This window comes from Canis lupus, chromosome 9, assembly GCF_011100685.1.
Source record: "Canis lupus familiaris isolate Mischka breed German Shepherd chromosome 9, alternate assembly UU_Cfam_GSD_1.0, whole genome shotgun sequence".
NCBI classification, from domain to species: domain Eukaryota; kingdom Metazoa; phylum Chordata; class Mammalia; order Carnivora; family Canidae; genus Canis; species Canis lupus.
The window spans coordinates 21,671,979-21,687,819 of record NC_049230.1 but is presented as its reverse complement, the minus strand read 5'-3'; the positions used below and the strand labels follow the sequence as shown (position 1 = coordinate 21,687,819).

General features: G+C 39.5%; 1 protein-coding gene and 1 long non-coding RNA gene across 3 annotated transcripts in view; one reads left to right on the top strand and one right to left on the bottom strand.

Annotated features, from left to right (window-relative positions):
* Window positions 1-15,841, top strand: part of LOC119876644 — an 80,709-nt gene that overhangs the window by 52,739 nt on the left and 12,129 nt on the right. For both annotated transcript variants that reach the window (XR_005364385.1, XR_005364384.1), the window contains exon 3: window positions 10,055-10,270. This is a non-coding gene — a long non-coding RNA (uncharacterized LOC119876644). The remainder of the gene's footprint in view (window positions 1-10,054; window positions 10,271-15,841) is intronic.
* Window positions 3,584-15,120, bottom strand: KRT39 (keratin 39). Its single transcript, XM_038547371.1, has 8 exons — window positions 14,606-15,120; window positions 13,664-13,746; window positions 12,736-12,892; window positions 11,939-12,100; window positions 11,702-11,827; window positions 9,951-10,171; window positions 8,312-8,573; window positions 3,584-7,573 (listed from the first exon to the last, which is right to left on the bottom strand). Exons 1-7 carry the CDS (start codon window positions 15,053-15,055, stop codon window positions 8,321-8,323), a joined length of 1,452 nt encoding a protein of 483 aa, XP_038403299.1. The 5' UTR covers window positions 15,056-15,120; the 3' UTR covers window positions 3,584-7,573; window positions 8,312-8,320.

Below are 15,841 nucleotides of genomic sequence, written 5' to 3'. Positions count from 1 at the left end.
CAAAAGTGATCCTGTTCATAGGGCTGACTTCACACTGTTTTCCCTCCTCTTCCTGGGCCGTCTTCTTACTATTGGCTGACAAAGAGTATGAGGTTGATATATTATGGGGAGGTCCTTTTCAACTGAGTTCCATCACATTCCAGAAAATAGAAAAGTTGGGCCTACATGTGATAATCTTTTCCCTATGCGCATACACACACACACACACACACACACACACACACACACGTCAAAACATCTTAAATAGATACAATTTTTCCTTAAAAAATAAATAGTAAAATAAAAAAAGAAAGGTCCCATCCTTAATCTGGTGCTTTTATTAAATTATTGGGATGGCTTTTGCTTGACAATGTCATTATCAGTTCCAATGAAGTACTTCACTAGCTTGAGTGTGACTGTTTGGAGGTAAGTGTTTTAGAGCAGCACAATGAAATCATACTCACAATGTTACTAGGTGCCAGGCATGCCTAAGAGCTCTGCATACATTCATTAATGTAATCATGCCAACCCTATGAAGTAGATATTATCAATAGCCTCATTCTAAAGATGAGGAAGTGGAGATACAGAGGTTTAGTAACTTTCCCAAGATCTCACAGTAGGTGGCAGGGCTGAGAATCAGACCCAGCTGGTCTGGCTTCATGAATCTGTTCCAAATCAGCATGTGGTTGTACTTCTTGACCCCAAGTGGCCAGTGTTCTCTTGTGGCTTTTTCTAATGCCTTAGTAGGCACCACTTGTCTTGAATTTTCACGCTAGTCTCCTTTTCTCCCTCAAGTTACAGAGTTCTCTTAAATGGGCTATGATTTTTATTTGCCTTTCCTTGTGAGACTTCTCTCTGCACCCACAAAAGCTATACTGAGTGTTGGGGAAGGTGGTCTCTCAGAGAGTGGCAGTGATGGAGGAGGGCACACTTATGTTTTTTTTTTTTTTTTCTGATGGGTCAGTGGCAAATGAGCTGAAAAACATTTATGGGGCAAAGAGAAGACCTTTCTATCCTGACAAACAAGTTGGGGATAGGCAGTTCTCTATAATCAACTATATGGATTTGGAGAAATTCAGTCCCAAATGTGGTCTCCCTAGCTCTTCTGGTTTAGTAGAGTTGGTATTAAGTAGGTAAGTACTGTCCTCTGCAGGGTAACTCTCAAGCACTTGCTGGGCCCAATGGGCTACCACAATGAGCTATAAAGCAGAGGGTTCACCCCTGGCTTAGAAGAAGGATTTTTGATTTTTTTCTTTATAGAAAGACACAAAGAAGAGAGCCACAAACCTGCTTTATTTCTAGGAAATAGTAAGATAAACTTTAATCTCAGATATTTACTTCAGGTACCACCAATATGTTCACCTTGATATCCACCACTTATGTTGTCCCAGACAGAGAGGAAGGAGAGAAGAAGGGAGAGGAGAGGGGAGGGAGGTGGTGGGAACAGCAAGAAAGTGTGCTTAGAAACTTTGCTACTGGTGACACCTGAACTGGAATATTTAGAAACATTGGCATATTATATATTTTCTTATGTTCATATAAGTGGTGGCCTGTGGCTTAAAAGCATCATATAAGAAAACCCTCCAAATATAATGCTCAACCTGAAATGATCATTTGACTACATAAACCTTTCCAATGTTGCCAAATAGGATTGGTTGTTCGCATTTGAACTAGGTGCGTGGGTTGTTCCCATGAAGCTTGTGAATCATTCAGAAACACGCCAGATATTTCCAGCTAGCCAACCAGCCAAAAGATTCATTTTCTATAAAGACATTTGATTACAGTGTTGAAACAGTGCATTCCAGGCTTGCTTGCACTGATACTAGGCATGGCGTTGTGTCATGGACGCTGGTTGCCTCAGCCTACAAATTCTTTCTAACATGGATGGTGCTCTTTCTTTCTCATCTGGGACACTTTCTGTTTCTCTTGAATTTTAATCTCTTTCTCCTTCTTTCTCATTGGGAGAGGAAATTTGCTTTTAAAATGCTCTTTATCCAATTTACACGTTTAATGCAATCCCTATCAAAATACCATGGACTTTCTTCAGAGAGTTAGAACAAATTATTTCAAGATTTGTGTGGAATCAGAAAAGACCCTGAATAGCCAGGGGAATTTTAAAAAAGAAAACCATAGCTGGGGGCATCACAATGCCAGATTTCAGGTTGTACTACAAAGCTGTGGTCATCAAGACAGTGTGGTACTGGCACAAAAACAGACACATAGATCAATGGAACAGAATAGAGGATCCAGAAGTGGATCCTCAACTCTATGGTCAACTAATATATGATAAAGGAGGAAAGACTATCCACTGGAAGAAAGACAGTCTCTTCAACAAATGGTGCTGGGAAAATTGGACATCCACATGCAGAAGAATGAAACTAGGCCACTCTCTTGCACTATACACAAAGATAAACTCAAAATGGATGAAAGATCTAAATGTTGGACAAGATTCCATCAAAATCCTAGAGGAGAACACAGGCAACACCCTTTTTGAACTCGGCCACAGTAACTTCTTGCAAGATACATCCAGGAAGGCAAAAGAAACAAAAGCAAAAATGAACTATTGGGACTTCATCAAGATAAGAAGCTTTTGCACAGATACCGTCAACAAAACTAAAAGACAACTTACAGAATGGGAGAAGATATTTTCAAATGACGTATCAGATAAAGGGCTAGTTTACAAGATCTATAAAGAACTTATTAAACTCAACACCAAAGAAACAAACAATCCAATCATGAAATGGGCAAAAGACATGAACAGAAATCTCACAGAGGAAGACATAGACATGGCCAACAAGCACATGAGAAAATGCTCTGCATCACTTGCCATCAGGGAAATACAAATCAAAACCACCTCACACCAGTGAAAATGGGGAAAATTAACAAGGCAGGAAACCACAAATGTTGGAGAGGATGTGGAGAAAGAGGAACCCTCTTGCACTGTTGGTGGGAATGTGAACTGGTGCAGCCACTCTGGAAAACTGTGTGGAGGTTCCTCAAAGAGTTAAAAATAGATCTTCCCTACGACCCAGCAATTGCACTTCTGGGGATTTACCCCAAAGATACAGATGCAATGCAACGCCGGGACACCTGCACCCCAATATTTCTAGCAGCAATGTCCACAATAGCCAAACTGTGGAAGGAGCCTCAGTGTCCATCGAAAGATGAATGAATAAAGAAGATGTGGTCTATGTATGCAATGGAATATTACTCAGCCATCAGAAACGACAAATACCCACCATTTGCTTCGACGTGGATGGAACTGGAGGGTATTATGCTGAATGAAATAAGTCAATTGGAGAAGGACAAACATTATATGGTCTCATTCATTTGGGGAATATAAAAAATAGTGAAAGAGAATAAAGGGGAAAGGAGAAAAAATAAGTGGGAAATATCAGAAAGGGAGACAGAACATGGAAGACTCCTAACTCTGGGAAACGAACTAGGGGTGGTAGAAGGGGAGGAGGGCGGGGGGTGAGAGTGACTGGGTGGTGGGCACTGAGGTGGGCACTTGATGGAATGAGCACTGGGTATTATTCTGTATGTTGGCAAATTGAGCACCAATAAAAAATAAATTTATTATTAAAAAAGCCTAAAAGGCAAAAATAAATAAATAAATAAATAAAATGCTCTTTATCATCAGAACTTGCATTTTAAATCAAAATGGACAGAATTAGGGTAGACCTACTCATGCAATGAGCAATACACTTTTATCCATTGTTTGATACATGAAAATCAATAAGAAGAACATACAATAATTAGCTTCTAAAAAACTTAAAGATCTTATCAATAGCATCTGATTGCCTTTTTAAAAAAGACTTCAGAGAGAGAAGGAATTGGAGGATGTTATCTTTGATGCTATTTTCTATTTACAGTTGCAGAAGGCAAGACACAATAAGGTGAGGAACATCAGGGATTTAGATAATAGATCAGAAAAATCTCCAGGTCTAAGCGCAGAGAAGTCAATGATGCTTCTAAGAACTAGAATGCTAACTCTGGGAAACGAACTAGGGGTGGTAGAAGGGGAGGAGGGCGGGGTGTGGGAGTGAATGGGTGACGGCACTGGGGGTTATTCTGTATGTTAGTAAATTGAACACCAATAAAAAATAAATTAAAAAAAAATTAAAAAAAAAGAACTAGAATGGAAGGTCACTGCCTGATGGTTCAATTTTGTTTTCCATCAAACCCAGTTCCAGTGCTGTCTACTCCAGATGTGGTGGGGAATGAGAAGTAGAAGAAAGAGCACTGGATTCTCTTACTGACTATGAGTCATGGACCAATCTCCTTTGTCTGTGGACCCCATTTCTTCACCTCTGATACAAAAAAAAGCTATTAGATGTCATCAGAAATCTTTCTAATTTTCAAAGAGATATTAGCATTCCTGTGCTCATCGAGTCATTATTCACAATAGCCAAGAGATAGAAACAATCTAAATGAATTGTTTGATGATGAATGGATAAAAAAGAACGTGAGGTATATACGTATGTATGTTATGCAACACACATACATACAAATGCAATGGAATATTATTCAGCCTTTAAAAATAAGGAAATCTTGCAATATGTGACAACATGAATGAACCTTGAGGACATTACACTAGTGAAATAAGTCAGTCACAGAAAGATAAATAATGCATGATTCCATTTATATGAGATATATGATTCCACTTATATGAGACATGAGATATATCTAAAATAGTCAAACTTATAGAAGCAAAGGATAGAAAGGTGGTTGCCAGGGAAGGGGATTGCCTGGGGAGAAGGGGAAAGGGAGAGTTGCTAATCAAAAGGTATAAAATAAGTTCTAAAGATCTGCTGGACAACATTGTGCCTATAGCTAACAATTCTGTCTTGTTTACTTAAAAATCTGTTAAAAGAGTACATCTCATGTTAAGCATTCTTACCATAATAACATGAAGTTAAATATAAAACTCAGTCTATGAATTTCTGGACAAAAAGAATGACAAAGGCTAATATCATAGATTCCTTGGATGGTCTCTCACTGGAATGAATCATTGACAAGCAGGCTATAGAATAGTTCCTTGAAGAGTTGGAAAAATAATCTGTTGCTACTGTGAATTGCTTCTATTCTTGGAGACTGTGAAATGTATCCCGTGCTATTTTAACTTTCTTAAGGAAATCAGAGTACTTAAAATTCAATCTTATTATTGTGTGACACTGGGGAAAACATTGAATTGCTTTACCCATTAGTTGCTTTATCTGTTAAATGGGAATATTAGTGGTAGCTCTTCCGTGGTAGTAAGGATTAAATGAATTAGTTATTAAATGAGTTACTTCTTAGCTTTTTTATTAATCCTCCTTCATAAACACATGGATAGATATGTAGAGGAGGAATTGTCTGTGAGCGTGGTCATCTATCAAGCTAGTGTCAGAGCTTAAAAGATAATCCCCGAAGGCAGCAAGTCATCCAGATCTTTAAACCAAAAAGCATTTGTCAGTTAGCAAGCAGTGGCTTTTATAATTTGGCGTACATGCTTTGGCTGAAAATTTTGTAAAATTTGGATGCCCAGGTCCCACACCTGGAGATGCTAATGTAGGAGGTCTAGGGTAGGGCCCAAGAATCTGAATTTTATAGGTTCCTCAGGGGACTTGGATAGAAGTGGTTTCTAGGTTAACTAGAGAAATCCTCGTGGCAAGTAATGTAAGGGGTTACCACTAACTGAACTCTTGAGGGAAAATTTTCAGGCCACTTCTTCTAAGCAGAAATTGCTGGAATTGATCCTAGAGGCTGAAGATGGAGAGATTGTGAGTCATGTATAGGGGTTGGGAAGGCAATTAATGATTGAGAGATGAAGGGGAAGAGAGAAGCATTTGGAAGTATTTAAACCAGCTGTCATATTAAGGTGGAGTCAACATGAAAAAAGACGAAATCTAGAGAAAATATATCCCTAAACCTCCTTTGTTTAGAAATAAAATTATGGACCACCAAATGGGTTTTGATATTCTTTCCCTCTCTGAGACAGGCTCTAGCAAACAAAAAGCCATCTTGCTCCATGGAGTCAATCCTTTTTTATGATTCTGTCTTACTGGGACTTTATATAGACTTTCAGAGAAAGGAACCTGGTGTTATAACTGCCCTACAGGACTAGGATCCTGTCTTTTTGGTTTCAAATACCTATAATTTGGCCGAGTGTGGCACATGCCTGGAGTGGGAAGAAGAGATCTTGTTTTGTGGATAAACTGAGAATGCCATAGCAGCCCAAGCTTAGCCTGAGTCCAGAAAGGTTCCTAAACTCTGAATCCTGTTGAAATCAAAACTTAGGGCAGACTGAGAACTCCAGCCTCTCCTTAACTGGTTTTCCAGTTAGTGTTGATAGTACATATGTGATCCACTGGGGACCATCACTTAACCAGACACACAGGAAGAAGTATGTAAGGAAATGACAAATGCCTGGTTTCCAATCAGGGGACAAAACCTCCCTTCTGCCTGGCCTTGTATAACTTAAAGGACCCTTTCACTATTATTATTCCATTTAATCCCTCTAGTGTGTTAGGGCCTACATCTTTATGTCCCTTTTACTCAAGGTCATACACATAGAATGGGGTGAGACTCTCTCCTATGGCTTCTGAGTGCAAGCCCCCTGCTCTTCCCACATTTCTATCATTCAGTCTGAGATGGTATGCAGTGATGTGCTACCAGGGGTAATCTGGGAATTTGGATGGGAAGGAAGTTATTGACAAGAAAGAGATCTCTCTGGGAGTTCTGCATTCCACTCCCTCAGTGCAAGTTGCTACTAGTCTGGAGGAAGTGGCTGCTGAGCATGAGTTAAACGACACTTTTGTCTTTGCTGTGGGCACCAGCCATCAACTGATATCTGATATAGACCCTAACTTCAGAAACACTTTACTGAGTAAAATTGCAGGCTTGATGACAAGAAGATCTTGTTCTGTTCTTTTTTCACCCCTCAAAGCCAAGCACTATTAAAACTCCCCAAATCATGAGTGGATAACTAAATTTATGGGGAAAGAATTTTGACATGAGATAATAACACAGGTCTAGGGCTGTAGTTAAAAGTAAAGCTTATGTAAAAATAACATTTGCACCATGTTCTTCAGTGTACTAAGTAGCATGATATGAACAATTTCATTTGATCTGCACAACAAACCTGTCAAGTAGCCAAGGTTCTCATTTAACAAATAAGGAAATTAAATTTGATGAAGGCTAGATGTTTTGTCTAAGGTCTCAAGAAACTAGTTTAGGACTTCAGGTCTTTGACTCCACATTCTATATTTAATTTGTAATTATTTACTAAAACTTCTGGAAATACTGAATAATTTTTGTAGGGATTGACTGAATCTCTTTGTGACCTTGCTGTGAGAAGCTCTGATGATGGCCAGTACCATGTACATACCATTCTCACTTGGGACTGTCTTGTGCTTGCAAGCAGCAATTACTCAATGATTACTTTTCTGCAAAGTTTGTGATATCAAATCCATTTCTCTCTGATGGATAGATTGAAGGAGGAAGCTAAGCTATGTTTTCATGGTCATCAGTCCCAGGGAGATGGAGGAACAGCGTGTGAGAGTTCCAGCTCCATGTTCTTTGTTAAATAGTCAGAAACAACTCCCATTCCCTAAAGAGTGGAAAGAGAAATAGCAAACATTTAGTGAAAGGATCCATGTTATTCCTTCAAAATGCTCTAGATTCACTCCACAACTCTTCCTGACTCTTGATGATGAAAATATTTGGAGAGCCCAATCATTTCAAAGTTTTGGAGAACACAGACATCTTCAGAAATATCTTGGGGAACATGAAGTATGTCAGTATGGATAACAGACAGCGGAGTTCAACAGGAGACAGACTCATGACTTTTCAAGGAAACTGAACATTAATGATCTTTTCCCCTATTCATGCTATTCGAATAGAGGCTTCTTTCCATGGCCAAGGAAGGATTTTAGAAGGGGGAAGGTTGCAGCTTTTGACATCATGTACCATGGCGAAAAGCAATCCTAGAACTTGTCTGACTGGCTCTAGTGAGGAATATAAGTACACAAGACCTGAGTAAACAAAAGAGAAACCGCATATCACTTGTGAAGTCAAGTAATGTAGGGAACCTTCCTGGGCACCTACAAATCACTGCCTGTCTCTCAGAGAAATGGGTAATGTGCTCCTAGAGAAATTTCATCCATCTTATTATCACGTTGACAGCTGCAACTTAGGGAGGGATCAGAATACAAGGTATTCTGTTTAGCAGGGCACACCCAATGTGGTATAAGAAACTAAGTACCTTAAAGGGGCTGGGGACTTTTAAGCCTTTCTGGTAGGAACAAGTATTGACCTCTCTTTCATGAACGAGGGATATTTTCTTCACCTTGGGATGTCAAACTCTGGCAATTCTGATAAGGAAGCAAGGCTGCACATGCTCATGGGAAGAAATGATTTTGCCATCCTGAATCTCCTGAGTGATGGTGCAGATTTTAACCAGTATTCGGGGAAGGACTCTGTAGGCACAGCAAGGCTCCTGTGTCCTGCGGGAATCTGAGGATGGTGTATTGTAAACCAGAGCTGTGCATTCCATGGCGCTGGCCTTACTTGAAGGCTCACATTTGGTGGCACACGGGTTACAGAGAAGCCTAGAAAAAAACCAGAATTTTACCTGTGACTGAGGGAAGGTAATGTGGTGATAGAAAACAATAGCGGTGGGCAGTTTTTCATGCATCACTTGAAACAAGTACTCCCAAATGCTTATTCATTAATTTTATTCTATCATTAGTGGAAGAAAAAGAATGAGACCAGATCCATGGGAAAGCAGCAAGTTAGGTTTAGAAGCGTTAGGTTATGTAAGCTGCTATTATGGAGAATGCTACCACACACGGTGGAAGGACGTACTGCCAGGAGTTAAAGACCAGGGTGTAGTAGCTTTGTCCTTCACCAGCTGGTGACCTAAGATAAATCAGTGAGTCCTCCTGAGCTTTAGTTCTTCACCTGCACAATAAGTATAGTGAGAACTAAACGTACATGGTCAACAGTGATAAGGGACAAGTTAAGGGGCTTATTATCTGAGGAAAGCAAGTTAATCAGATATTTTTCTTATCAGAGAGCCACAATAGTACTGATGGCTTGAACCTCATCTATGGAAGAGTCCTCGAGGTTTTTTCAGGAAGCTTCAAAGTGCCTTCTGGGCGTATTTAAATGAAACTTTACAGAATTGGAGTTGGAAGCAGTTAACAGAACTCTTTTTAGAAAGCATCATCTTTCTTTGATGATTCAAGCAACTTTGGTATATTGTAGCTCCTCAAAGTGACTAGCAGGGGTGAATCTTGTGCTGGTATAATGTGGCAGTTAAAATGTGCCAGTTAAAAGAATCCTATGAACAGAGTTCACTGCTTATTTTGGAGAAGAAGGTCTCTGTAACAACTGTAACTAAGTCTGCACCTAGGGTGTTAGTTTGGACTGAGTTGCTTTCCTCTAAACAACTTGTGGTCTCTCTAGGTCAGTTCCTTATGATTTGGTTGGCTTCTTATCATTGAAAAAACACTATAATTTCTTTTTCTAAAAAATGGTGTTAAAACACACATATCTACATGCTGCTATTGGCATCAAGAACAAGTGGCTGGATAGGTGTGGGCATTTCAGCCTGAGCAGAATGTTCCTCCAAAGGGAACAGGGTCAGTCTATTGGATCTCATAAAAGTGCATCTCAGTGGGGGAGAATCTATAAGTTGCCAGGAATATTTGAATATTTGGGGAAACCATTTTTCCTCTTCTACTTAAAAAAACTCAACATATAAGGAGTTAGCCTGGTACACTGGCTTTTCAGAATGACTCAGCTAAGACCTCAAATTTGGAGTAGGTTACAACTGATCTCCAAACAGCACAGCTTGAGACTATATATCACAAGTTCCCATCACTGGCAAGAAGAGCAAAGTGCACGCCCCTTGTTGCCAGTGACAGTAGTAATAAATGTATGTGAACATATTTTCTCATAGAAGCTGTTTTTATTTTACTTACTTGACTTCTGAACTCTCCAGAAGGCTGCGGTATATGGCAATCTCACACTCCAGCCGGGACTTGACGTCCAGCAGAATCTCATATTCTTGGTTCTGTCTTTCCAGGGCACACCGTATCTCTGCCAGCTGAGCCTCTATGTTATCGACCAGACACTGGATCTGGGCCAGTAAAGCTGTGTAGCGGGCCTCTGTCTCCACCAAGATGCATTCTTGGGAATCTCTCTACCATGGAGGAGGAAAGTATGACTTACAATGATGACCTCTTGGAGCCTAGGTCATGTGTGAAATGAATCATTTTAAACAATGGTTTCTTTGTGACAGGTACTAATGAGTCTCCAAACCCTCTTATTACTTCCTAACCAAATAAATCCAAAACAAAAATTATCTACTATGCTAAAGCTCACTTCCTTTTATCCTCTTTATTTATTTTTGCCTCCCTTTAAGTATTTACTTCTCTTTATTATTCACTTGATAATATGCTACCACACTTCTATCTGTGAGACAAAAAAATATTCCAACTTATTTCACACCTGGGCTTTAAGAACCTGTTAGTATGGCATCTCATTCTATGAATATTTGTACCTTAGCGAAGAAGTTAGCAGCATTTAGCCATAAAGAATTCTCTTACTCAATCCATTCCTTTATATCTAAGACACAAGGGATCCCTGGGTGGCGCAGCGGTTTGGCGCCTGCCTGCCCAGGGCGCGATCCTGGAGACCCGGGATCGAATCCCACGTCGGGCTCCCGGTGCATGGAGCCTGCTTCTCCCTCTGCCTATGTCTCTGCCTCTCTCTCTCTCTCTCTGTGTGACTATCATAAATAAAGAAAAAAATATTAAAAAAAATAAATAAATAAACTAAGACACAAGTGTTGAAATTTTGATGGTTAGAGTTCTTTCCTGCTCCATCATTCTATAAGCCTAGGGATAATGGAATCTTTGGCTTGAATAATCTATTATTTGCATGGTTTTCCCAACATTTAGAGAGGAGAAAACTGAGGTTCAAGGGGTTAAATGAGTTGCCCATGGTCATATGACTAATTGGTGACAAAGCTAGCTTTGGGGCAGGGTCTTCCAAATACTCTTCATATCAGAGCATTTAAATAATTCCCTACTTTATAGAGACAGTACAATGAAGCAGAAGTGGTTCCAACTTTGGAACCTGAATTCTGGCTCAGATTCATTTCTTTTGTGACTTTTAACAAGTTACTTAATGCCTCAGGACCTCAGTGTCTCCATTGCTATAAAATAGGCAAGATGGAACTCACCTGGGATTTAGTGTGGGAAAATCACATTTGCTCCCTGAGCCTCATCTGTAAAATTTGCTTAATAATTATGCCACCTCCTTTATAAGATTATTTTTATAAATTTGATAGTTTGTAAAACTATTATGCATGTAATAAAAAGCTCTCTTACTGTTTCCCAAAGTGTACTCCATGGATCATTATTGCCATGAGATGCTTTTAAAGGAAGGGATCCACAGTCAAATAAGTTTGGAATGCTGAATACCATATATCTCCTTCTTGGAGATCCATAGTGTATATTAGCTTATTAAAGGCCTATAGGAAGGTACCCCATTTAACCTATGTTTATTCCAGCATTTCCCAGGCTTATTTGACCACGGGCCTTTTTTGGGCATAGACCTTTCAGCAAACAGAGGAACTTCGGAGGCACACAATTTGGGAAACATTGCAACATGCAGTTGTCAAGGGCTATTGCCATCACAGCTGTGTTAGGCATTGCATTCTGGGTACCATTTGGTGCTGGGCCTGCAGTTCAATCTCCAGAGCATTCATGGTACGTCTCAGTTCAGTGATCTCCTTCAGGCAGCACTGCTGCTGTTGAGAGCTGGTCACCACCTGCTGGTTCAGTGCCTCCATCTGAAACATGGTTAAAGACCATGAATATTATGAAAGAAAACATGACTTTGATTAAAGGTCACCTGGAAATGCAATGTCAACTTTTTGTTTTGGCCTTTTTACCCTCCCCACCTGTGTGTTGAACCACTGTTCCACTTCTCTGCGATTTGTCTCCATGATGGACTCATACTGACATCTCATTTCTTGTAGAACCCTGTTTAGGTCAACAGAAGGGGCAGCAGTCACTTCAATGTTGAGTCTGTCCCCAAGCTGGCTCTGTAAGGAGTTGATTTCCTATTGAAAGAAAAAGAATGTGAAGTCACTTATTGGACAGATGACACTCTTGTATTCTTGTTTGTCTAATAGCAATAATTTAGCTTAATCGTATCTGAAATATAGCTCACAATAAAGGAATAGATGATTTATAGGTGCCATTGAGATGCTATAAAATGACTTAAAGCTATTTCAGATATGACTCTATTCAAATACGTGAAACATTAAAAGGAATTAATTAGCAAGATCAGAGTCGTAAGGAATTTAGACCATTTCCAGGAATGGGTAATGGTGAAGCAGCAGAGAGGTGGAATTTATAGTAAGAGACCATAGTCTCTAAGACAAAAATATGGGCTTTTGCCAATATGGACTTCGAACAATAGTGGTAGAAGTCTGTGTAGGGATGCCTACAAAAAGATGGGACATTTGTGAGGACAGGAAAATTGGGTTGTTTCCTTTTGTAAAAGCTGGAGAGGGCAAAGGAGGCTTCAGATATTGTGTTTTGGTGATGGATTTGAAACACATTGAACCAGTGATGGTAGCAGTAGGTATTGTCAGGGCTGAAAAACTTTTTGGAGACACCTTTTGCCAAATTCAGCCCAAAGGAATTGTTGCTATTTTTTAGAGGCTTGTAATGACTCTCTTGGTTCTCTAACCTCTTCATGCTTGTTTTTGAGGAAGAGGAGCTCCTCCCTCAGAGACTGGACTTGTGCCTCCAGGTCAGCCTTGGCCAGGGTCAGTGCATTCAGAATCTGCTGTAGGCCTTTGGCATCAGCCTCCACCAGCTGGCGTACAGACACCTCAGCTTCATACCTTTAAAAATGAGACATAAAAAGAAGGCATTAAAATGTAAATGGTGCACTGGGTGTTATATGCAACTGATGAATTGTTGAACACTCCATCTGAAACTAACGATGTACTATATGTTGGCTAATTGAATTTAAATTAAACAAAACAAAAATATAGATGGTGTAAATCAAGCCAAGCAGAACTCCTTTCCACATTTTCTTTTATTTTCTCATTTATTATATTTCTGTTGTGGGTTTTATTCTCTTTAGATGTGAGATTATTTGATAAAAATAACCACTTAATTTTTATTCCTTAATCAGTTTGCCAGCATGAGGCCACATTGCTGGTCTTTGAGATAAGGGAATTTATGCTCTTTCTCCTGCCCTCAAAAGCAATGCAGTGGAAGTGGAAAGAGCAGTGGATTAGGAGTTAGAAAATTTGCATCCAAGTTTTAGCTGTGTCTTGTCCTAGTTGTATGTCTTCGGATATAGCTGAATCCCATTAAACCAGAGTTTTCTCACCTTAAACAAGGTAACTACAGATTGGCCCTACCTATTTTCCTGAATTACTGTGCAGGTAATCAGATGGGTTCGTATGTTAGAAACTACAAGGATTATTTACATGTGAGTGGTTATAAGCTTTATCATTTATCAAATATGAAAGTTTTTTTCTGGACTAGTGCTAATATGGTATGGAGCAGGAGGTTTAGCAGATTTAGGAATAATCTTCATGGCAGTGTGCAGAGTCAGAGGCAGGGTGAAATCTGTTGTGAATGCCAGTGCTGGGTGGGCTTACTTGGCTCTCAAGTCATCAGCAGCCAGTTTGGTGTTGTCAATTTGTGAGACCAGTCTGGAATTCTCAGCCTTGGTACACAAGATCTAGAATTAAGAAATTGTACACACAAATGAGACAAACACCAGGATATCCTTCTTTAAAAACCAAGGGCTTGTGTGTGTTGCAGTTTACAGGGAAGGGCCAGTTAGGCTTTTCATAGCTATGCTTAGGAAGCTTGGGAAGCTTTGGAAAGTCAGAGTTTTTGTTATTTTCCTAAAAAAATCAGCAAAAGCCACTCCAATAAAAACTTCTGTATGTGTATTACTGTTAAAATATAAAATCTGCATTTGATTTGCATCCTCTGGAATGTAATCGTCATGAGGGCAGGGGCTTTTTAGTTCATTAATATTTTCCCAGAGCCTAGAGTAATGTCTAGTGTGTTGTCGGTGGTGTTCAGTAAATAGTCGTTGAACAAGTAAAATGGGATAAATCTGGCATGTGCAGTAGCAACAGCACATCACTATGATTAGGAAGGAGATAGGCTTGGTGTTGGAAAAAAACCATTGAAACAATTTGGAGATGATGAAATGAGCATAAAAGGGGGAAAGAGTGGTGATGATTGAAAAATGGATAAAACCTAAACTGTTAAGGGACTTATTAGAGCAAAATGCTCTTTCTCAGATCCTTGTTTTCTTATTTTTGTTAAAGAAATGGCAGCAATAGGTGACACATTTTGACACATGTTGACACACTTCTGACATAGCAGAATGTATCCCTGGAAGACAAATAAGTATAAAACTCTGAATATTGCCTCAAGATGATAATTTCATTCAAGATATTTTCTTATTCTACAAAATATCTTTTCCAAAATAAAATGAACTAAGTATATTAAGGCTTAGCAAATGTCTATTGCTTGGAGAATATCATGACACAACCTGATATACACATTCTTAAGAATCTTACCTTCTGCTGGAGCTCCTCAATGGTAGCGTAGTAGGACATGTAGTCAGGACATACAACACAGAATTCTTTGTTACACTCCTCCAGGATTTTGCATTCCAGTTCAGCATTCTCTTTTTCCAAGGTCCGTACCTTCTCCAGGTAGTTAGCAAGGCGCTCATTCAAGATTTGCATGGTCTCTTTCTCATTACTGTTGATGCCTTCACCACACCAGCCGCAGTCATCCAGAGGTAGACAGGCATTGACGTTGTTTATTAAGCAGATGGGTGTGAAATAAAAACAAGGAGTGGGTCTGGCAGCCCACAGAACGTGGCCAGTTGGTTGGCGGCTGTTGGCTTCAAGACCACTGTGTTGGCAGTTAGCGTTAGAAGAAATGGTCTGAAAATTTGTAATCCGAGAGCAGCGTTGCTGTGGCGTTGAACAAGAAATCGTTGTACAGCCTTTAGTATCCATAGTGAGCACCCAGTTTTCGTTTCAGTCTGTGGTCCTGATGGAAAGCTCAAGCAGCTGTGACTGTGTTTGAATTCCAAGCTTCTTGGTTATTTCCTCTTTGAAGTGCTTATATAGCCTTTGCTCTAGGTGGAGTCACAGCTGGCAGGATGTTTTCCTTTCTAATGTTTATATCAAATCCCATAGGAACATCTCATTAGTCTGCTTTTTACTTGCCTGAGAAGAGTTACTTGTCTCATAAAAATGTGCATTTAAACTGTTACTAAGTTATTACCCATCACCACTACTGCTTGTCATTGGACCCAGAGCTTCACATGAAGTCTTCAAAAGGAACTGTCGTCACATTTCTAACAGCATCCATTATTAAGCAGGTGTGAGTATATTAAGTTCATTAAATCCTTGTTGACCTCTCCAACTGGCATTAAGCTTGATCAGGAATGAGTTCATCCTTCTTTTCCTTTCTTCTCTAGAAAAGGGAAACTATTAATATCTAATAATTATTGGTGAACTTAGAAACCAGTGTTTTATTTTGTTCCGCCCAACCGATTTTCCCATTTTCATTGTTCAGACATTGTATGGGTTAAAATGTTAGTTTTAAGTAAGAATCTTTTTAAATATAGTTGCTAGTTTCCTGTTTCAGTTTGCCAGGTAGGGTCTGGTTACTAACACGAAATTTCCTGGGAAAGAGGCTGGTTACCTTTTGGTTTTCTAAAGCCCACATTTTATGACATTTTTAGCACTCAGTGTTTGCTTGTGGAATTACATTAGCTAAAAATGTGTTATGGTGTT